Source organism: Macaca fascicularis, chromosome 20 (genome assembly GCF_037993035.2).
Source record: "Macaca fascicularis isolate 582-1 chromosome 20, T2T-MFA8v1.1".
NCBI classification, from domain to species: Eukaryota; Metazoa; Chordata; class Mammalia; order Primates; family Cercopithecidae; genus Macaca; species Macaca fascicularis.
Window position 1 is genome coordinate 72,332,389 of NC_088394.1, and position 24,165 is coordinate 72,356,553.

Sequence of the window (24,165 nt, forward strand, 5' to 3'; positions counted from 1 at the left end):
AAAACAGTAATGTCTATACTGTAAAGGCTATAAGTGTGCAAATGCAGGAAGATATTAAGTACTCTTCTACTTACAGCTAATTGCTGAGTTAAAATAATTTTTAAAAAGACAATACTCTGAATATCAAGTGACTTTTGACTTTAACGATGTAAATAAAGGAATCGCACTTTTATTAGTAATCGCACTTTTATTAGTATCGCACTTTTATTAGCCAATAAAAACCTCAAAATTCTGACTGGGCACTTAATTATTTTGTTTTGCTGAAATCAGAATCACTCTATCTCATATTTTTTGAATAACTGAATTTGATCCTCTTCTCAGATGAGTAACTGGACTCTAATTTTATTGCGTGATCATGTGTGTTCATGGAGGACATCAATCTTGGATTGACCAGATTTACCTTGAATTTATAATATGTTCTCCTTTTATATTAAATTATTGCCATTTGTTAATTCAGAATAGGTTACTTCAAATAGAATAAGGACGTCGTGCTTGGAAGGCTGTCTCGTCTGATGCCCAACTCCACACCTCTTTGTTGTCACTCTGACCTCCATAGGAATGACTGAGAGATAATGCAGTAGCAAATTTAGATAAGTGTCACTCATCTCGTTTACTATTTTATATATTCTCTTACATCTAGACTAAAAATAATTGGATGTTGCTCCAAAATTCTGTTCTTCCAGTTACTTCTAAAATAAAATTCTATGTGTGTATGTCTGAATAATTAAATACACTAGTCTATTTCTTTGCTATTAATATCAGAACAGTTTTGCACAAAACTAGTATAAGACTAATGACAAGAAATATCTTCTTCAGTGATAGTTTGTAAGATCTTTTGATTGTAAAAACAAGTTCTGCTCTGCCTTCATAAGAGGAATTTTCGCTTTCTAGTTGCCACGTCTATCTTGTTGTATGTGCATGTGTAGGGGGGTGTTTACTCTATGGAAACATCTATGAACAGATTTGTTCTCTTTTGTATTGCTTTGCAAACCACAAGCTATAATTATCTCCAGCCAGATTTTATTCTCTTCATTTTTATTTTGCTTATATTGATTCCTATTGAGGTTCATAAATATTTGGAAACAATAATAGATGTGCTAAAAAGAGGAACCAGTGAATTATGAAACCAATACATAGATTATTGTGTTCTGATAATGTAACATATAATTTAATCTTAGAATTTTATTTCTGTTAAAATCTATATTTTTCAGCTTATTTTAAAATAATTCGTTTATAATCCTTTGGGTATATAGCCAGTAATGGGATGGCTGGGTCATATGGTACATCTAGTTCTAGATCCCTGAGGAATCGCCATACTGTTTTCCATAATGGTTGAACTAGTTTACAATCCCACCAACAGTGTAAAAGTGTTCCTATTTCTCCACATCCTCTCCAGCACCTGTTGTTTCCTGACTTTTTAATGATCGCCATTCTAACTGGTGTGAGATGGTATCTCATTGTGGTTTTGATTTGCATTTCTCTGATGGCCAGTGATGATGAGCATTTTTTCATGTGTCTGTTGGCTGTATGAATGTCTTCTTTTAAGAAATGTCTATTCATATCCTTTGCCCACTTTTTGATGGGGTTGTTTGTTTTTTTCTTGTAAATTTGTTTGAGTTCTTTATAGGTTCTGGATATTAGCCCTTTGTCAGATGAGTAGATTGCAAAAATTTTCTCCCATTCTGTAGGTTGCCTGTTCACTCTGATGGTAGTTTCTTTTGCTGTGCAGAAGCTCTTTAGTTTAATGAGATCCCATTTGTCAATTTTGGCTTTTGCTGCCATTGCTTTTGGTGTTTTAGACATGAAGTCTTTGCCCATGCCTATGTCCTGAATGGTATTCAGCATTCAGGACATAAAATACTGGTTTTTTAAAACAGTTTTATTGATATCAAATTCATAATATGAATATTTTATCAGTAATATGAAATGTGCTATTCAATGGCTTTTAGTATATCTACGTTGTGTAACAATGGTCACACCAATTTTAGAACATGGTCATTACCCTGAAAAGAAACGTTACCCTTCTGAGCCACTGCTGTCCCTCAATTACCCCATCTCCCTAACCCTAGGAAACCACAAATCTACTTTGTGTCCCTAAGTCTGTTTTTTTTTTTCCAAAAAGGAATTCTATAAATGTTTGGCAAAATAATTATTTTTAAAAGTACTTATAGTCCTAGCATAGTACTATGTTAATTTTCCTAAATTGACTTCATTTTTAACTTTCTGTATGAAATTCAATACTTAGTACATCTTCCTCTTTTATGTGAATGACTATATGGATTTATTCTTTTATATAATTTATTCTGGTAAGATAAAAGATAGGGTTTCTAGAAAATTATTATTTTATTTATTTATTATTTTTTGATGCAGAGTGTCATTCTGTCATCCAGGCTGGAGTGCAGATGCGTAATCTTGGCTCACTGCAACCTCAGCCTCCCAGGCTCAAGTGGTTCTCCTGCCTCAGCGTCCTCAGTAGTTGGAGTTACAGGCGTCTGCCACAATGCCTGGCTAATTTTTGCGTTTTTAGTAGAAACAGGGTTTTACCATGTTGGTCAGACTGCCCTCGAACTCCTGACCTCAAGTGATCTGCCCGCCTCGGCCTCGCAAAGTGCTGGGATTACAGGCATGAGCCACTATGCCTGGCCTAAAAAATTATTCTAAAATCTCTAGTGCCCTATATTGAATCGAATTGACAACGATGTAATTTAGGGTATTTTATTTTATTTTAACTTTTTTGTGATTATTTATTTAAATTTTTCATAGATACATAATACTTATGCATATTTATGGGGTACGTGTGATATTTTGTTACATGCATAGAATGTGTAATGATCCAGTCAGGGTATTTAGGGTATCCATCACCTTGAGCGTTTATTATTTCTGGGAGTTGGGAACATTTGAGTCCTTTCTTCTATTTTGAAATACACACAACAGTGTTGTTAACTGTAATCACCCTAGTCTGCTATTGAACGTGAAGCTATTCCTTCCATCTAACTGGAATTTTGTATTCATTGCCCAATCTCTCTTCCTCTTTTCGCAGTAGGCCATTTCCTGCCTCTGGTAACTATCATTCTCCTCTCTCCCTCCATGAGATTAGGGAATTTTAAACCATCTAATCCATAGAATGCTCCCTTCCAAAAGCCTGCAGCTCCTGCTGCTGCCTGCCTGCTGAGCTCTGTTTCCTCCCCCTCTTTGCCTTTCCTTTCAGGTGGCCTAGATTCTGGTGGGTGTCTCTTAGCGCAGTGTGTAAAGGGCTGGGATACCGCATGCCATTAACATTATTTGATCATGGAAATATTGGCCTTTGCTTTCTTTATAATTGTTTTGAATTAGCAGCAATTTCTTAACCCAATAAAATTTCCTTACCTCATTTTCCACCTTTTGTGAATGTATAAAATAAGGTCTCCTAACTAAATGAAATAGACATTATTATGTATATGAGAGTGCTGAAGATGCCTAAAGTAATAAATTGGTTTCATTGCTATAAAAGCATTCATGTACAGATAGCAGCAATTCAAAGAATTGTTCATCTGCTTCAAGCAGTTATTTGAAGCCTACTGTATGATGCTTTATTGAGTTAGTTATGACATAATATGAAAAAAATGTTGTATCATAATATTACCTAATTTAAATCTTTAAGTAATTATGAATGCTCCGCTTTCTAATCAGACAAAATAAGATTTAATAACATCCCATAATGTGAAGTTTATTTTTATTTTAATATATAACATTTAAACAAAAAGGCATCTAATTCATTCTGAAAACAGATCAGCTAAGAACTTCTAAGAATGCAAATGTGTTGTTATCCCTGACTTGATATTTTACATTTTCTTGTGTTTATTTTTTCCTAGAAATCCAAAGGTCTAGTATAGGAATAGCTGTAAAAGGGACGTAAGGAATAGGCTTGATGTGACTCTGATAATATATGGTTTCATTTGACTCTGGGAGGAAAAGCTTCAAAGTAGATTCTTGGTTGAATAAATTCAGCTCTAAAATTGTCCACACACAAGCTTAGAATTGACTTTTGAATCAGATCCACAAGAAAAACAAACAAAAATAGATATAAGCATTATTTGGTCTAGAATTTATACAAAGTAAATTAAAATTTAAGAAACACGTATGAGCAAAGTCAAGTTTGTGATTTTTAACTTTGTAGCTTGGTATCTGTTCTCTGCTAACATAATGAACTGTTGTTTTGAAATTGCTGTTTTCCAACTTCAGAGAATCAATACATCTTTCTTCCAGGAAGGTAATTTAGATAGAATTTTATCCAGTGTAGGGAATGTGTGTAGAGGCAGTTGCTTAAAACTAAAGATGTATATTTGTATTTCATGTGCAGAGAACTTGCTATTGGCAGCAGACAATGCAGTTTGTTTCTCTGATTATACTCCTCATCAACCACATGTATCCAGTCGGATTTCACTCCTGTCAGCTCATGCTGTTGCATTTATATTTGATTTCCATACTTTTTGCTATATATGGTTCACAATATTTTTTCAAAAGGAAAGTTGTAGATACCAAAAAAGGAGTGAGAAAGTCAAGATACGTGGTATTTTGGCAGCAAATTATAATTAACTTTATAGTCTGCATTTTTTTTCAGATCTCCTAATTTATATCCCAACGTTTTCAACATTTTCTGCCTATTTTGAGCATTTGTAAACATTCTGAGAACACTTTTAATCCGCTGTTCATCTACTTCATTCTTATTGGCAAAGTAAGAGATAATTTTGAATAAAAAGAGTATTTTCATGAGAATGTCAACTTGGACAGAGTAAGTTGTATGTTGGTTTATAATTAGACGAGACTATTTAGAATGCCAGTCTCAGTTTGGAAAATCACAGGCCCATTAAGGAAAACAGTGTATGTAACTGTGAAGTGTGTGTGTTAGAAGTGTTAGAACAAATATACTGTGAGCTTCTTTGGGGTTTTTGTTTGAAACAGGTAGGTGTTTTAATTTTGAAGTTATAAAAGATTGCTTACTTATCAGTGTTTGCAGATCGTATATCACTTTGGTGGAGGGTATAGTATTGAGGCTAAGGATATTTGTTCCATATAAAATATAACATTTCGACCATTTCTGTAATGATCATTCTTACTCTCTATTGGAAAAAATCCAGGATTTCTATCCCTATGAAATCTCTTATGCTCATGTTTTGTATACTACATAGTTGACAGAAAAAGAGCAGATTTGTATAAATACCTTTTTAAATAGCAAAAATGCTAAAAATAGAAAATGTAACTGTTATTCATTTTATTTCATGAATTTATTTTCTTTTTGAATTTTTTTCTTCCTTTTTGTTCACAAAACAGGATCATTTTGGAATTCAGCTTCCTTTGATACTGAGGCTTCATATCTTCATTTTCCTACTTTCCACGGAGAACTTAGCGCAGATGTGTCTTTCTTTTTTAAGACAACAGCTTCATCTGGGGTATTCTTAGAGAACTTGGGGATTACTGATTTTATACGGATAGAGCTTCGCTGTAAGTCTCCTTTTCCAGAGAAGTGTATGAGATTCTATCGTTTAGTAGTAAATCTTTTAACTAATTTTTAAACTACTCGTGTGTCTACTTTATCATCTGATTCTTTTCATTGCATCCCTTTGAAAGACTCAATATTAACTTATCCTTTTTGTAAGAAAATAATTTGATACTTAACATGTGATAATTTGGAAAAATAATTGGTAGTTTCTTGTACCAATTTAAAAGCAGTTTTAATTTCAGTGAATTAAAACTGAAAAGCAATTTCTTAGTTAATTACGAATTACTTAACCACTCATTTTGATATACTTCTAAGCTGCTATTATGTTAGTATCAAATGTGTATAGCATGCCTTAAAAATTATATAAAGTTTGAATCACTATAACAATTATTTTTAGTTACAATGCCAGTTGCTATTTAGTTTCCTTGCCTTGGATAAATAGCTTTACTTTTTAGCAATAGGAAAAATTAGCTCTGAGGACTATCTTAGAATACTGTTGGGTTTTTTTTTTTCTAAAAATGTGAATGTATATAACTGTCTCATTTCACATCAGAAGACCTAGTTCTGTGTTAGTGTCATGAGTTTCAAGCAGTAGCATTCAAACCATGCTATGTTTATTATCTTTCTATTCAGTGATTGTTATGCTGTGGTGCTGTTCCTAAGTATATTGGAGACTTGGCACTCCACCACAGGAACTCACTAGAACAATCTTTATGTGTAATATTTCCAGCTCCAACAGTGGTGACTTTTTCATTTGATGTGGGGAATGGGCCTTTTGAAATCTCAGTGCAGTCACCCACCCACTTCAACGACAACCAGTGGCATCACGTGAGGATTGAAAGGAACATGAAGGAGGCCTCCCTTCAAGTGGACCAGCTGACACGGAAGACACAGCCCGCCCCTGCTGATGGGCATGTCCTCTTACAGCTCAACAGTCAGCTCTTTGTGGGTAAGTTCTCTTTTTAAGCGATCATTTAATTGTATGATATATGTTCAGAAATGGCCCAAGATAAAAATAATACCAACTATGAAAACGAGGGTAATAACAACACGCAACAGTAGGAAATCACCATTGATTCAGAAACTGTGTCCAAACTGGGCCAAGTGCTTCATTTCTTCCTCACAACCAGCCCGTGAAATGGGTATCATCCATATTTTACAGATGAGATAGCTGAGCTTCCAGGGTTGACTTGCCTACAAAAACTCATCTCATAAATGAGATTCAGATTTGTGTTTAATCCCTATTTGCATACCTGCTTTTTTTTTTTTTTTTTTTTTTTTTTTTTTTTTTTTTTTTTGAGACAGAGTCTCGCTCTCTGCCCCAGGTTGGAGTGCAGTGGTGCGATCTTGGCTCACTGCAACCTCCACCCCCAGGGTTCTAGCGATTCTCCTACCTCAGCCTCCCGAGTAGCTGGGATTACAGGCACCTGCCACCACGTTCAGTTAATTTTTTTTGTATTTTTAGTAGAAATGGGGTTTTGCCAGGTTGGCCAGGCTAGTCTTGAACTCCTGACCTCACATGATTCACCCACCTTGGCCTCCCAAAGTACTAGGATGACAGGTGTCAGCCACCACGCGCCCAGCCTTACCTGCATTCTTAATATTACAGATTACATGATGGGTTTCAGCTTAGATATTTTTTATATTAGTGTTTTATTATGATACCAGGAATGTTTATTCTGTTCTCAGAATTGTTGAGGAAACCTTATTTGATGAGGAAATCATCTAGCTGATGCCAAACAATGGACACTCTCCCTGCCGCCCCTCCACCCCCACCAGTCATCACATTGAAAACAGGCCAATAGCAACAAAACAAAACAAAACAACAAAAAAAAACCAGATACCCAGTGTGTATAGAATTCATGTTTGACAGTTTCACCAGTTCCTCTGCTATTTTCCCTCATTTTGCCCTTTTTTTTTCCTGATATTTTCTGGTCACCTACTTAATATTTATGTCAGAATGTTGTTCCTTTATTTCCTAAATCCATTCATGTGGCATTTATAGATTTGATAGTGGCATCCTCTGGATGTGTTTGTTTTACTCTGAATCTTTGCTAATTAGTAGAAATTATGGACCCTGCATTATCTCTTACTTGATCACTTCTCATATATTTTAACATAAATGAGGACATAAAACACTATAAAGCAGAATAAATGATAAATTATTAGAAATTGTACTTAAAGGACAAGCTTGATGTAATCCTAGCACTTTTGGAGACAAAGGTAGGAGGATTGCTTGGGGCCAGGAGTTTGAGACCAATCTGGGAAACACAGCAAGATCCATCTCTACAAAAAGTAAAAAAATTTAAAAAATGGTGGCACTCACCTGTAATCCCAGCATTCGAGAAGCTGAGGTGGGAGGATGGTTGAACCCAGTAATTGGAGGCTGTTGTGAACTATGATCACGCCACTGAACTCCATCCTGGGTGACAGAGGGAGTCCCTGTCTCAACAACAACAACAAAGAAATTATTTTTAAAGAATTCTCAAGAGTTACACTTTTGAAGAAAATTGATCAGATCCCCATTACACCTTTTATTTCTTAAGAGTCTGATGTTATTAACCTTCTCTCACTGGAAAGGATGAAGCATATTTGCAACATATTTGAGGAAGACATGTTTCCAATATATTTGTGTATTTACTATTTTGATACTTTATTATTTCCTTTAGTCAAATATTTAATGAATAGCTTCTATGAGTAAGACACTATAATAGACAATCTAATCATGATCTTGTGACCACTTGACTGACTGACTTAAGGGTATGAAAATAATAAAGAATGTATGAGAAGAAATATATAACTTTTAATAACATGCTAGAAGCTCAGTCAGGAAATTGACAAAGCTATTTCTTGAATTACAAAAAATGAGAGATGGCCACAACAAAAGGTATGGCAATTTAAAATCTGTCAGTAGCTTGGAAATAGCCTTACTATTCTTGGAAATTGAGAGGCTGAAATAGTCCTCAAAATTTTCAGTGAAATATGCTGCAGTTTGCCTGTGGATGACCTTTCATTGTTGGTATGAATTTCAGCTTCATGAGATGGAGGCACTATATGTTGTGTCGTGTAGGAATCCTGGCGTTAACTTGATTTCAGACAGTCATAATGAAGCACTGGTATGTCATCAGAAAACGGCTTTACAACAGACTTGAGTCTTTAAGCATCGATCGTGCAATATAATTTTAATAAGGATCTAAAAGATTTTGTCTTCATGGAGGCAATTGGTTAGGCCTTTGACCTCACTGTGTGTGTTGAAATGTAAGGATTGGTGTTATTCCAAAGTTTTATAAAAAATAACTCTTGATTATATTTAAGTCAAGTCATTGAAAATAAAAAAGACGAGGCAAAATAAAGATTTGTGAAAAAAGGTGACATATACTGTTAACAACAATCTGTTTATACAGTTTCCTCCTTCCTTCTCACAGATAACCGTGAATAAGTTGCATGATTTAGTGTGGTGATACTAAGGAAAGGGCTTATAAAAAAGAAAAAAAACAAACAAAAAACAAAAAAATGCTTGTAGTCTTGGGTAGAGACAATCATTGGCTGCCAAGACACCACATGAGGGGTTTGGTTTTATCTTCACCTCTACCAGAGTGAACTAGTCTGTTAGGAAAGGGCTTCAATCAAGTTGATAAAACAGTGCTTGCAAGACAAACTATTCATTTATCAATTTACAACATTACTATCACACAAATCAGAATTTAAGAAAAATTGTAGCTGGAGGTATGTTTTTTCCCTGTAGGCAGACTCAATGAAAGACACATTATAATTGAAAAGGTTATACTGAATTAGAGTATGGTGACTGAAAAAATAATTTAAAAAATCAGTAGTAATTAGAGCTAATTTTAAAAAGTACCTACTAGGACCAAAGAGTTCTGTGTTATCCTGAGATTATATTTTAGTGGAAGAGAAGAGACAGGCAATTAAAAAAATCTATCTATCTAGAAAAAAATCTCTCACTATATATATAGAAAAAATATACATAATATATAGAAAAAATATATATGTAACTATATATAGTTTTTATAGTTTATAGTTACATAGTTACATATTTCGGTGGAGAATATATTTCAATGGAAGAGACAAGACACAGTCAATAAAAAAGAACTATTTGTATATATAAAAAAATTTTATATAACTACATATAGTTTTATAGTTTATATGTAGTTATATATAACTATATAACTATACGTGTAGTTATATATGACTATATAACTATGTAACTACATATAAACTATAACTATATAACTACATATAAACTATAAAACTATATGTGGTTATATAGTTTATATATAAACTATTATATATTATATATAAACTATAATATATAAACTATTATATAATATATAATATAGTGTATATTACATTATATATAAACAATATAAACTAGTTAAACTAGTTAAACTAATTTATAGTTAAGCTAGTTAAACTATATAGTTTATATGTAACTATATATAATTACATATATATTATATAACTGTATATAAACTATAACTGTAGTTTTTGTATGTAGTTTATACATATATAAAAATATATAGTTTATATATTTATATATAGTTATACATCACCATATGTATGTATCCATACATGTATGCATGCATGTGTGTGCACATACACATATACATTTTCTGACACTGATAAATACCATAAAGTAAAAAGGATACCATGGAATCAGGCAGTGATTTGTGCAGGGGACTTCTATTTCAAGTAGGTGGTCAGTGCAGTCTTCCCTGGAGACGTTAGCAGAGTCCTCCTAATTTGAGCAGAGGTCAGATGAAACAGAAGAGCGGACTTTGTGAACATCTGAAGGAGGAGAATTCCAGGCCATGGCTCAAAGTGGTGGGAATAAGCTTTAGGGATTCAAAGAATAAGGAAAAAAACAATACGGCTGGAAAGAATCAGAGTTAGGGAAAGTATGATGGGAAACAAGACTGAGGTATATATCGGACCTTGTAGGGCCATGGCGAGGACTATGGATTTTACTCTAAGGAGTCAGAAGAGTGACCTAATTTAATTTACATTTTCCACGCTCTCTCTTACTCCCCAGAGGGATACGGATGGAGGCAATGGAGGGCAGGCAGGCTATCACAGTGGTCCCTGTGAGAGATAATGGTGCTGCAGGCTAAGGCAGAGATGTTGAAATTTAGATACACGCAACTTGCTAATGAATTGGTCATTGATGTTAGTGTTTTACTATTTATCTATGATAATACGCTTGGGGATGAAATGCTTCTTTGTAGGTCTTTGGTTTTCTCACATTATTTCCCAGTTTTTGTTTTTGTTTATTTATTTTTGACACAGAGTCTCACTGTGTCACTCAAACTGGAGTGCGGAGGTGTGCTTACTGCTCACTGCATCCTTGATCTCCTGGGCTCAAGGGATCCTCCCACCTCAGCCTCCTGAGTATCTGGCACCACAGGTACATGCCACCACACTTGGCTAATTTTTGTATTTTTTGTAGAAACAGGGTTTTGATATGTTGCCTAGGCTGGTCTCAAACTCCTGGGCTCAAGTGCTCCACCCACCTCAGCCTCCCAAAGTGCTGGATTACAAAGTGGTGTGAGGCACCACACCAGCCTAGCTTTAAATTTCACCTGGAGTTAGCTTTTCTTGTTTTCTCCCTTCATCTTAATTTATAGCAGTGATTAAAGCTGTTTCCTGGCTCCACAATCCAAATTGTATACCATAAGCCATAAGCTTGCCAGGCTGCAAAGAGTCTCTCGCCCTTCTTCACAGGCCAGAGAAAATATTTCACCTTCTTCGTCTCCTTTAATGACACGCACCTGCTCCATAATCGTACTCTTACCAGTAAATTGGGCTTCTTTGCTTATAGATTTTGTTCCAGCACATGTCATATGTAGAAGGACCCTTCTTGCATTTCCTCACATGTTAATCCCCTGAAATATGTTAGGGTTAAGTCTTGTTCTGTTCTCAGAGTTGGTGACTCCATGGGTGACTGGTAATCTCTACTTCAATCCAATATAATTGATTTTCTGGTTACAGTTTTAAAGGGTAATTTAATTTCCCTTACTTGCAAGTTCAAGAATTTAATTTGTGGTTCATCCGTCCATCTTAAAGATAATTATGGCTAATCAGCATTTTCAGTGTGCGTAACGACTATCGTTTGTATCTGGATATGGGGCAAACAAATGAGGTAAATGTGAATCTGAAAAGTAAGTACAGTTTTCAGCATGACTTTATTCTTCTAATAAAAATGTTTTAAATACGGAGACTGATGGTAATAATAATGTTTAAACAAGTTTAGAGATTAAACGTACAACATGAGGACTATAGTTAATAAAATTGTGTGGTATTTGGTATTTGAGATTTTTGTTAAATATAGTAGATTTGTCACAAAAAAGTAACTATGTCAGATTATAGATTTGTTCATTTGCTTTTATTACAGTAACCTTTTTACTACCTCTGTGTTTCCTGTAACATCATGTTGTAAACCTCAAATACACACAAAAAATTTATTTTAAAAATGAATAAATTACATGGAAACACAATTTTTATAATATAGGACAAGACTGAAAGACTGTTAGTGTTATTCATTCTAAAATAGATGATGTTATTGTTCCAGCATTAAGTAGTTTTGTTATAAATGCACTTTCCTGTTGGTTAACAAATTTATAGAACCCTACTGTGGAATATTTCAAATAACAAAGTTATTTTAAAATATAAATATGAAATGTCAGAAATTTCAATAACATGGAAATATATTAATTTGAGATACTGTGTTTAACACTTTACCCGCAAATAAAATGTGTAGCTACTTGGATATATGATACGTTTGATTTAAATTATATTCTCCATCTTACTAACTGGGTCTATGTTGATAATATTTATTAGCATTAAATTTTTTGAGATTAATATTTTTAAAAAATTTGAGATGGGTCCCTCTCTCTGTCACCCAGACTGGAGTACAGTGGTGCGATCTTGGCTCACTGCAACCTACGCCTCCCAGGCTCAGGTGATTCTCCTGCCTCAGTCTCCAGAGTAGATGAGACCACAGACACATGCCACCACACCAGGTTATTTTTTGTAGAGACACAGTCTCCCTATGTTGCCCTGGCTGGTCTTGAACTCCTGGGTTCAAGAGATCCACCCGCCTTGGCCTTGCAAAATGCTGGGATTACAGGTGTGAGCCACCATGTCTCACCTGCAGATTAGCATTGTTGCTAATCTCTCAGAAGTGGCTGTTGCAATGAGACCACATGAAGGAATCCAATGTATTTTATCTATTGCTTCTTCACCCTCTCTTCTAAAGGCCAGTCGTAAAGTATGTTCACATCTCAGAGGGAAACTCTGAGGAAAGATTAATGCTTTAATTTCTGAGAAAAATCAGTAAAAATAAATAGAAAGCATTTTGGAAAAATGTGATGTAGTTGGGCAGCAGTTATATATGACAATTGAAATAGAAATAAGGAAATGATAAATGGAGTTTCAGAGATGCAGCTAGCGTTAGCCTACACCCGAGCAATACAAACCAGAAGGCTTTTGAGCAATCCCTGATGTTTCAAATATTAGAAAAATTAGCTTCAACTAATGTAAACTGTAGGATGTCATGCAGAGTAAAGGAAGAATGAAATAATGCACAAAACCCTTGTATGACTAAGTGATAAGAATTAACATCAGTGTAACACGACAGATTAGACATAATGAGCACCAAAGCAATGAACATCGCCTCCTCTCCTCCAGATGATTCCAGCCAGCACATCACATTGCTTGTGTATAATAAAATGGCTTCGCCTTCTGTTTGTAGCCCGTCTCTCTCCATTTTTGTTCTTAGTTGTGATATTGGGTCTTTACTATCCTTTTCATGTTCTTTCACTTTGTCCTTTGTGTGTGTGTGTGTGTGATTTATGCCTATCTTAAATAGTCTTATTCAGAACTGCTTCTTATTGTCTTTTAAAAAATCAGCGTATTGAACACATGCCCTTGACTTGCTAACACTGAGGACTTAGCATCCGGTCACCACTGTTATTGTAAACTCACAAACGTTCTCCAACCAGAGAAATGATGGAGAGAAAAGAATCAATCATTTTTAAAGCTGAAATGTGACAGTGGTCATTTTCTATTTTGGTTTGTAAACTCAGCATTTTCGTAGAAGCTTCTTAAATTAGCCTTGAATTGATTTTCATGCAACCAGCTCTGCAATTTTTGTTTCCAGTCTCAATTCTTTTACTGACAGGTTTTTAGACGGGGCGAACTTTATCTCAGTACTTTGTGACTCTCACCTGGAGGAGAAGTAAGGACCCCTGACATAGTCAGAACTAATTTGCTTTGCATTTGAATTGCATCGAATCTATAAATATTTATTGACTGCTTAGAATGAACAATTGCTAAAAACCACATGTAAAGGTTAATGTTGAACTCTAAACTTATTGAAGCTCTGAGACCGCAGTAATCAGTCTCAGCTGTGTGTGTGTGTGTGTGTATTTGTGTAAACATATGTGTGTATTTCTGTGATTTCACCTGGGAGTGAAATTTCTAGGTCACAGCGTATGCATAGGCTAAGCACAGGAAATAGTGCCATATCTCTCTTCACCATTGGATAGCTTCCTTTATAAAGTGGCTGTTCAGATCTGTTGCCCACTTTCTACAAGATTGTCTTCTTTAAAAAAAAAAAAAAATTCATAAGAATTATTTATATATTTCAGATGAATCCTTTTCATATAAATTTATTATGAGATCTTCAACCTCTCTGTGAGTTGATTGTGCTTTCATATTGTTAATAGTGTCTTTGAATGGACAGAAGCTATTAATTATAATATATTCCAGCTTTTTATTTTTTAATTTTGGTTTTTGATACGCTAAAATATAGTTATGGGAAGAGAATATCAAGCAGCCTTAGGTTTGAATTTAGTACAATAAAGGTCGCATTTCTCTTTAATATAATCAAATCATTTATCTTAATTATTCACTTCTCCCCTCCTTGAGACATCTTTTTCATGATTAGCCTAAGAAGTTCCCAGTGTACTTTTCTATGTCCAGTAGTAAATCTTAGTGATCATTGACTGAGGTCAGAATTCAGATGGGATATTTGAGGACGAGAGAATGTGATTATTCATCAATGAACAACAGTTTATTTCTTTAAAATAGGCTTTAGCATGGTCAAACTAGAGAGTTGCTCTGGCTTCAGCATGTGAGAAGTCTAAATAGACTCATTCTTTCTGCTCCTTCTATGACTGGGGCACGTTTTCACCAATGACTGTGGTTCAGGGAAAAGTGACTGAATTTTCTGCCCATGACACTATTGCTAACAACAGCTGCCTCTTTGAACCACGATAGTTCTTTGAACCCGAGGGAGAATAGTCCTCTTCCTCCCCTCCATTCCAGGACTTTGCTTAATGAAGAACATTGCATGACAGACTTAGAGCTGGGCCTCCAGATTCCCTGCCTTCTATATTAACCAACACCCCTAATTCTGCAAGGCAAAGTTTTCCACCAGGATGCGGACAGGGCTCACGGTCCAATGCTTGACATATAGAAGACAACTTTCTCCCTTCAATCTCCTGACTTGGTCATGGGCCCAGCCTGCATGCCCTGTCACTTTTATGTCCCAAGTTAATTTGTGGTTGGGCTTTGCCAGTTTTTCTTTGCCATAGTGTCAAGGTCAGGGAGTGTCCTTGTACTCTGCCAGACAAATTTCTACAACTTTGAATTTTAAAGAGAAGGTTGAGGATCTTGATTTCTTTATTTCTGTAAGGCCCCTGCGTGATTTATGCTGTTGTTCCCAATTAATTCTCAATAATATTCAAGCACAGCACATGAATAATTTGCCATTAAAATTTAAAGTGTCATCTCAAAGGTCTTTCTGCCACAAAAGTAGTGGAAAATTGGCATAGGAAAGAACCAGCTTCTACTCCATGACAGTAACATCTGTCACTTATCATAATTTCCTGAGAATAATAGAGGAAAGGGTTTGGTGCTGGGTCTCTACTCAGCACCCAGACAAATTATTTAGATGCAAGACCTCAATACCATTACATAAGTGGACAGGTTTGGTTAAACTCAATAAACATGGAGAGGTTGGGCATTTGTTTCACAAGATACTCAGTGTTGTGAAGTCCTGAAATTCATTATATCTGATATAGCATGGCAGGTAAATTGATAGAAAATTAATTGGAAGACAGTTCCAAACGTAATAGCTCAGTGGAAACATCCAGAATCAATTAACCAAACTGCAACTCATTTTAATTGGACACACTCTAACCCTGAAAAGGCACTGGAATCTTTAATTAAGCTTTCAAGCCCAATCCTATTTACATTAGCCAGGTTTTTCAGAATAGTTACATCTGAAAACAAAGTTATTAACTTGAAACCTAACAGTAAAGGAAAAATTCTAAATACATGTGTGACACAACAGTTTGTGTCTAATTAGATGTTGTTTTCTGGTCATTTAAAATGTAGCTTAAAACTATATGGTTAGGTAAATAACTTAAAAAGTACAGAATTAAGATGTCCTGTTTATAAAGTTGCATACTGATTTTCTTCTCACTCTTACAAATATTATCTAAGCATATATTTCACATGTGTTTACATTTATCTTCTTCTGCTACTCACCCCACACCCTGACTTTCTTCTTTACTGCGTATTTATTTTTATTATGTTGTGGTAATCTTGTGTTTCCCCATCTAAATTTGTTACTAGCGCTTTTTGTCAGCAAGATTGATTTCATATAGTTTTATACCTTCAGTGCCCAGAAAGAGCTGCTAAATAAAGCTTGGAGAGCTGAAGTGCCGTTCAATCCAAAGATGATCTGAGGCATACAAGAAAATGGAAAAGTCCTCTTCTTTTGCCAGAGAGGGGAGTGAAGTGCAAAGAAACTTCCTTGGAATGAAAGGCTATGTGTGGGTCTGAATCCTACCTCTGCCTCAAACTAAATGTGTTTATTCTAATATTTCCTCAGATGGACCTGTGGACCGATCTTTGAAATTCTCTATGCCCCTAGTTTCCCATCATCCAAAACAAACTAAACACGAAAAATTCAGTTAGAACAGCTGGAAATGGACTTTAGTCAGTCATTGGACCCCAAGTTATTTAGTTGTCTTGTTACTGGCAGAATAATATAAGCCCCTGAATTAGGGAGACTGTGCGTGTTTCAGAGCAGCACATGCATAACGATGTGATTTAATGTTACTGTATACCATTGACTGTATACTATGATTTAATGTGGGATAATACAAAGTAAATTAAATATACCAGGAATATACCTTTAATTCAGAGTTCACAGAATGTGGCCCCCTGCAAAAAGTTCCTGTGCCATGCGAAAACCAGATGTGAGCTGGACCTTACCTAGGGAAGAAATATCCAACAAGGATGCCAAAAGAATCTTGGCCAAAGACTTTGGACCCTAGGAGCTCACTGAGTTGAGTCAACAGAGTGGAAGAATAGAGAGGTGTGAAGATAAAGGAGTAGCAGCTCTGATATGGAAGAAAAAGAAAAATCCTGAGCATAAGGCAGAAGAGAGACTTCAAGAATGGCGGAGTCCTCAAAAAACTACATATAGAACCACCATGTGATCCAGCAATCTCACTAATGGGCATTTATTGAAAGAAAAGAAAATCAGTTTATTGAAAAGACAGCTGCACCCCTAAGTTTATTGTAACACTATTGACAATAGCCAAGATGTGGAATCAACCCAGGTGTCCAATAACAAATGAATGGATAAAAAAGTGGTGTATATATGTAATGGAATGCAGTTCAGGCATAAATAGAATGAAATCCTGTCACTCAGAGCAACATGGATGGAACTGAAGGGCATTATGTTAAGTGAAAAAAACCGGGAACAAAAAGTTAAACACAGCATGATCTTACTCATATAAGGAATCTAAGGAAAAGGTGATCTCATAGAAGTCAAAAGTAGAACAGAGGATACTAGAAGATGGGAAGGGTACAGGGAAGGGGCACAGAGTTTTGTTAAAGGATATACTATCACCGCTAGATAGGAGGAGAAAGTTCTAGTGTTGTATGCCGCTGTAGGATGACTATAATTTACAGTAATATGTAGTTTCAAATAGGAAGATATTGAATGTTCCCAACACTAAAAAATGATAAATGTTTGAGATGATGGAGATGCTAACTACTCTGATCTGATCACTACGTATTATGTATATCACAACATCACTACATACCCCATAAATATGAACAATTAGTGTGTGTCTATTAATTTTTAAAACAGAACAACAAAAAGGAATAAACAACTCAACTGGGCACCCATATTAAAAACCTAAAAAAAATGGCAGAAGTAAATGTAAATGTAGGAGGAATTAAACAAGAAGATTTCCAGGCATTCTGAAACTGTGATGAAATTAACACCATTCCTACCATGCTCACTTATAATAATGGCAATATGTTTACACTTTCTAGATTTATAAATAGATTTATAAATAGAACAGCCAGCACCCTTAAGACCTTGGCATCCTTCATGGAGGAGAAACAAATTATGTAAATGGAAACATTTTGAATAAACTTTTAAATACAGCAATTTGGATATAGTTATAGCTATGAATCTGAATTCTGAATAGTGTTAGTGTCCGTAAGTCCAGAATTCTCAGGAATTCTTTGAGGTTCCTTTCCATAGTCTTTCATTATTTGCAAATATATAATTAGTTTATTAGAAATGTTCACTAAATTCAGGCCTCGTTCTCAGTCTCAGAGACCCAAGCATCTCTGTGGGGCAAAAGGGGCCCCCTCCTTACCCTTGAAGCACTATGCCCACATTTCCCACTTCGATGTATAATGTGGTTTAACAAATGAATGAAGGAATGGATTTAATAGTTACAACACAAATTATTTGTCTACCACTGTTCTTTGTGCTGGATATACAGTAGCAATCGAAGTAGCCCTTGTTGAATGAAGGCTAGGTTAAGGAGCTACCTAAATGATTTGGAAGAAACAAAGTGAACATGTTTTAGGAAATGAGAATTTATATGTAAAGAGTACATACAAGGTCTTGGTGATGAGACAGCATCATTTATCCAAAGATGGAGCTTCTTTTTAGAGGCCTCACAACCGTCTAATTGCCTCTCAATAGAATTGCCAGGTTATTTAGATTAGGGTACTATTTTCCCACTTCAAGTTCTGAGTATTAACTTGGAGTGTTCCTGGACACAAATTTATGTATGAGTCTACCCAGGGCTTACACTCCTATCAGGACAGTGCTAATAAAATGATGGTCTAGTGATCATCTGAATTAGAATCTCCTGCAAGCCTTGTTAACTCTTGAGATTCACAACCCTACTTTTGGACCACAGAACCAGTATTTCTTGGAGCAAGCTACTGAGTCAATTTATTAGAAGCTCTCCATGTGATTATGTGTTACTCATATTTCTTAAAGTTTGAGAATCTCTACCTTAGAATAATAGGGTCTGATTCCAACCAAACACTGTAGACCTCTTCAAGGGTGACTTGATAAGTACGTATGGTTATATATTCAATGAATGTTATATCACTTGTTTCTGTATCGATCCCCTTTTGCAATTTTGTTAAGAATCTTTCCAAGCATAAAACACTGAACACTAGACTAACCTTTAGAAAAACAATCACTGGGAAATATGTCAGACAAAAACAAATAATCTGACATTCAATTACCATTTTTTCAATGAATGGATAACAACCAAAGGACCATATCAATGCACCATCAGAAGATCTCAAGGATTCCTTCGTAATTCTCACAAAGTTAAAACTCTACCAGAATTACGATCAGGTTTAAATATGAAGGACAAACCACACTTACCCAGCAATATATACTTATTAAAATTCCCAGAAAGTAGTTTCTACATTAAAATAGCGATACATGTCACTGTTATTTTGAATGAGAGTAGTGTATGACCTTTATTTTATTCCTCAATTTAAAGATCAATAAATATTTTTTAGAAAAAAATATGTAACATAGTCAACTTTAAAATAAATTGAATTAAAGCTGTGTCTTTCTTGGAGTCTATATTTGGCAATGAATTGTGTTTCCAAAATTATATTTGCTCATCCATTTTTTTTGCTGTTCTCTGTAAGGCCTCAGTTTTGTTTGGTGTTTAAATGCTGAATAAAACACCTAGGAACATGTTTGCATTTGCAGTATTTCCCTTTTAGGTGGAACGGCCACCAGACAAAGAGGCTTTCTGGGCTGCATTCGGTCTCTGCAGTTGAATGGGATGACCCTGGATTTGGAAGAAAGAGCCCAGGTGACTCCAGAAGTGCAGCCAGGTTGTAGGGGACATTGCAGCAGCTATGGGAAGTTATGCCGCAATGGAGGGAAATGCAGAGAAAGACCCATTGGGTTCTTTTGTGACTGCACTTTCTCTGCATACACAGGGCCATTCTGCTCAAATGGTAAGTGTGGCACGGAAGACTGTAAGAGGAAAAATTATTCAATGTGAATTAAATGTCTGCCAGTTCTTTTCTTTCCAGCTATTTGAAACACACAAAAAATCAATTTGAGTTTCTTCGGCAAAGAATCTATTGAATGTAAAGAATAGATACAAGATCCTCGTGATAAGACAGCATCATATATTCAAAGTGGAGCCCATCATATTTCATTACTTAAATGTTTGACTCAAACTAGTCTTTGTTGATGATAAATCCATTGATAGTCTCTTTTATGTATTTTAAAGTGTTAGTTGCTCAGTCTGCTTTTTTATACCTAACATTGATTCTCTTAAATAATATGGTTGTCAACACCCTGCCCCATGGTGCTGTTCTTTATTTTAAAATCATTTAAAGCATTACTTTTGTTTTGTTTTTTTTGAGACAGAGTCTCACTCTGTCACTCTGTCACCCAGCCTGGAGTGCAATGGCACCAGTTCAGCTCACCGCAACCTCCACCTCCCAGGTTCCAGCGATTCTTCTGCCTCAGCCTCCCGAGTAGCTGGGATTACAGGAGCCCATAACTATGCCTGGCTAATTTTTGTATTTTTAGTAGAGAGAGGGTTTCACCATGTTGCCCAGGCTGGTTTCAAATTCCTGACCTCAAGTGATCCGCCCGCCTGAGCCTCCCAAAGTGCTGGGATTACAGACATGAGCCCCCATGCCTGGCACTGTTGCTATTATATTTGTTGAAGATACTCAACAATGCAAGGATATTTCAGATGCATTTATTTTTATTTTTATTTGTTTGAGTTTTTTAGGCATATTTTTTCCAGAAATATAAACAGTATACCATTAAATATTGATGCATTATAAAAATAGACACACTTATACATTAATCATACATTTTATTGTATGATATATTGAATATCTGCTGGTGAAATAAAATAGCAGAATAGTTTTCAGCTTCTCTCATTCTCTGATATACGTCGTGGAAGAAGGAAAGAACAGTTGTAGGATTAAGTGTTCTGGACAGACTTCTATGAATATATAAACATTTATTCTTTCATAGTTCCTCATAGAAGACTGACATCCAATTTAAATTCCATTACTTTAAAGTGTGTCTTGGCTATTGAACCTTTTCCTGAAGGAGGCTAACAAAACTTGGCTCCAAATTAGAACAACTCCTGACTTACAAAGAAAGCATGAGGATGAGCTAATAAAAAGTTTGCCAAATGTACTTTTCAAGTCATCTGCTTTTCTCCGGAATAATCTATAATTTACAAATCAACTTGTGATCATAATCATACACTGTTGATACCATTCTAGGACACTTTTCATGTTTAAAGTGATAATTAAGACCATTTGTTTAAAATAACATGTCTTCGTTTTTTGGATATAAATAATTTCCAGTTCATCTTGCTAAGTGCAACTATAAATGTTACTCTGCATGCACATATTATATTGAATATAAAATGTATGTTATAGATAATAAAAGATTGAAACAAAAAAAAACCCTAAAATGTCAAGGGAGTCTAAACATTACCGTGTGATCCAATAAGTGTCATCTACAACTTGTATTCAATAACCAGTCCTTTTTTAGTAATGAAGAGAAGCGGATTCGGGGATTTAAAATGAGTTGTTTCTTCTGCCATCCTCTTCATTTTCATACATATGTATTTGGTGTGTGTGTGAGAGAGAGAGGGGGGAAGAAATAAGAGAATTTGGGATATTAATCTCATACAAGAAAAATATTACACTTTTGTAAAATGATTTAAAAGAGGTTGGTTAGTTCCATTTGTTGATGCTATTTCCCTCTCTCATGTTAATACTAGACTTGGCTTTCTTTTTATAGTACACAACAACTATGAGAAAATGTTTAGACCTAAAGGAAAATTTCTGCCTCTTGATCCTGGGAAAGAAGAGAGTCAAACATCCTTCCTTCCTATTTTGTAGATAGGATGCCCTAGACTTCCTTTAAGATATGCTTCATTTAAGATTAGTGTGTACTATCTGCACTGTAATAGATGGGAGTTAAAATTTAAATAAACAAGTAGATGATCAAGGAGATAGAAGACAAGCCTGGTTTGTGTTTGAACTCAGAAAGCATTTAACTTTGAACTGTAAAATTATAATAGTGCATTAATTATATGTGATTTTAAGAGAAAGCCATTTCAAAGATCATTATGAAAGCTCTATTAATTTACTTTATTATTTGATTCTTGTTTGGTGTTGGTTCTTCTATCTATGCAACTCATTATTTAAAGAAACTAAAACATTAATTATTGTAACTAAAGCAAGATTCTTGTACTTAAAATTTTTAAGAAAAAATATATATGTTGTTTCAGAGATTTCTGCATATTTTGGATCTGGCTCATCCGTGATCTACAATTTTCAAGAAAATTATCTTTTAAGTAAAAACTCCAGCTCCCACGCTGCTTCATTTCATGGTGATATGAAGCTGAGCAGAGAAATGATCAAATTTAGTTTCCGAACAACACGAACACCAAGCTTGCTGCTTTTTGTGAGCTCCTTTTACAAAGAATACCTTTCTGTTATCATTGCCAAAAATGGTGAGTTCTTTTTAGATGAGAGAGAGAAAATTAAATTAGAACACCAGCTCTGTAATAATAGGGATCATTCTTGTGTTCTGGTTTCTCAAACTACAAACAGAAAAATGGAGTGTGCCTGTTTTTTTGTATTCACAGTTTTAGTACTATCCTGTAAGTATAATCTAAAAGGATTATTTAAAATGATTAAGATGCCTTTATCTATTTATAATTTTGATAATTTTACATATTCAATGTATGATTTTATTTATATAAAACACTTACTGTATTATTGTTAGAAGCTCCTTGACTATTCCATATGAATATCTATATTTGTTTTGTAGTTCATTTTGAAATAAGGTATCCTGTTGTACGTAAGTATTTCCTGCAAATCAAAGCAAGGAAACATTAAGGGAGTGTTAATAAACCAGCATTATGGATAAGAATATGTTCACAAGATGACCTTTTAGTTGTACTTTTAGTTAAAAAAATCATCATGGGAAAAAAATGATGTATCCATGCAGTGTTAAGGGCATGTAGATTAGGAAATGTGTTTCCTACAGAAAACCATTTACTGCTATTTTTCTCTTTCCCATATCTGGATTAAAGGTAAAAAGTTTGGAAATAACTTCTCTGGATAAGAAAAGCAAACATACAAACATGCGACTATATCATTTCAACTAATTCAAATATTTCCCAAGGGTATTGAACACCAAAATAAAAATAAGATTGTTTGATAAGTGTATTTATTCATACTGTGCCTTTTGAGCTTGAAGCTGATTTATATATTATGGCATTTTCTTCATCAAATTGAAAGATATCCTGTGAAATAAATTAATTGACATCTCTGCAGGCAATTAAATGAGTAGTACTAATTCTGATGGTAAATTTGGCTTAAAATCATTAATCTTACCATTATTTCATTTCAAAGTCTATGACCATGACCACTGGACATATTTCTTATCTTTAGTAAAACTACATTTGCCTTTCATAATTTCATTATGTTGTATTTCCAGAGTGTGAGATATATTTTTAAAATATTGTAGAAACAGAATATTATTGCTATATTAAACAATAGCTTGGCATTTCAGAAATATTTAATATTATTTTTTAAGTGAGAAGCTAGTGCATAGATTTGCATATGCTTAATCTGAGATCTTGAGGTTAAATTAAAGACTTATAGGAAAGAGAGTACTTACGTGCAACATACTTGGTCTTGATTTTGAAAATACAGTATTACAATTTCACTTGGAAACTGACTCTTGGGGATTATAAGAAGCTATCTTCCTATTTTTCCCTCGAAATGAATAAATAGCAACAAAATATGCCTCTGATTTTTAAGTAAGCCGTTCTCAAAGTATGATTTTTACTAAAAAAGTCACAATTTTTCCCCACTCTAGGAAGTTTGCAGATCAGGTACAAGCTAAATAGATATCAAGAGCCTGATGTTGTTAACTTTGATTTTAAAAACATGGCTGATGGACAACTTCACCACGTAGTGATTAACAGAGAAGAAGGAGTGGTCTTTATAGAGGTAATGTAGTAAATTCAGCAGAAGCAATCATTTTAATGGCTCTCCAGCATGAAGGATCTCAAGCAGAAATTTGATAATGAACACAATAAGCAGAGACACTTTCAGTGGTCTTCTTCTGTAGATAATAGACCTCAAATGCAGTCAGGGTTTTCTTAAGCAATAAGATGTTGTTCATTATATTCATTATATATTATATTATTAATGTCAGATACTTAAATGTTGTTCATTATATTATTAATGTCAGATGCTTAAAATGCCAATATTTTCTAACTTGTTTCTGCTCAGAAGGA

At 34.7% G+C, this 24,165-nt stretch overlaps 1 protein-coding gene across 2 annotated transcripts in view; it reads left to right on the plus strand.

The window, feature by feature from the left end:
* CNTNAP4 (contactin associated protein family member 4) overlaps positions 1-24,165 on the plus strand; it is a 278,925-nt gene that overhangs the window by 236,000 nt on the left and 18,760 nt on the right. For both annotated transcript variants that reach the window (XR_012428822.1, XM_005592595.5), the window contains exons 16-20: positions 5,311-5,481; positions 6,210-6,428; positions 19,580-19,819; positions 22,141-22,365; positions 23,742-23,875. Coding sequence is in view for 1 of the 2 variants with exons in the window: in XM_005592595.5 (XP_005592652.3) it covers positions 5,311-5,481; positions 6,210-6,428; positions 19,580-19,819; positions 22,141-22,365; positions 23,742-23,875 (989 nt within the window). In the remaining variant the exon portion in view is untranslated. The remainder of the gene's footprint in view (positions 1-5,310; positions 5,482-6,209; positions 6,429-19,579; positions 19,820-22,140; positions 22,366-23,741; positions 23,876-24,165) is intronic.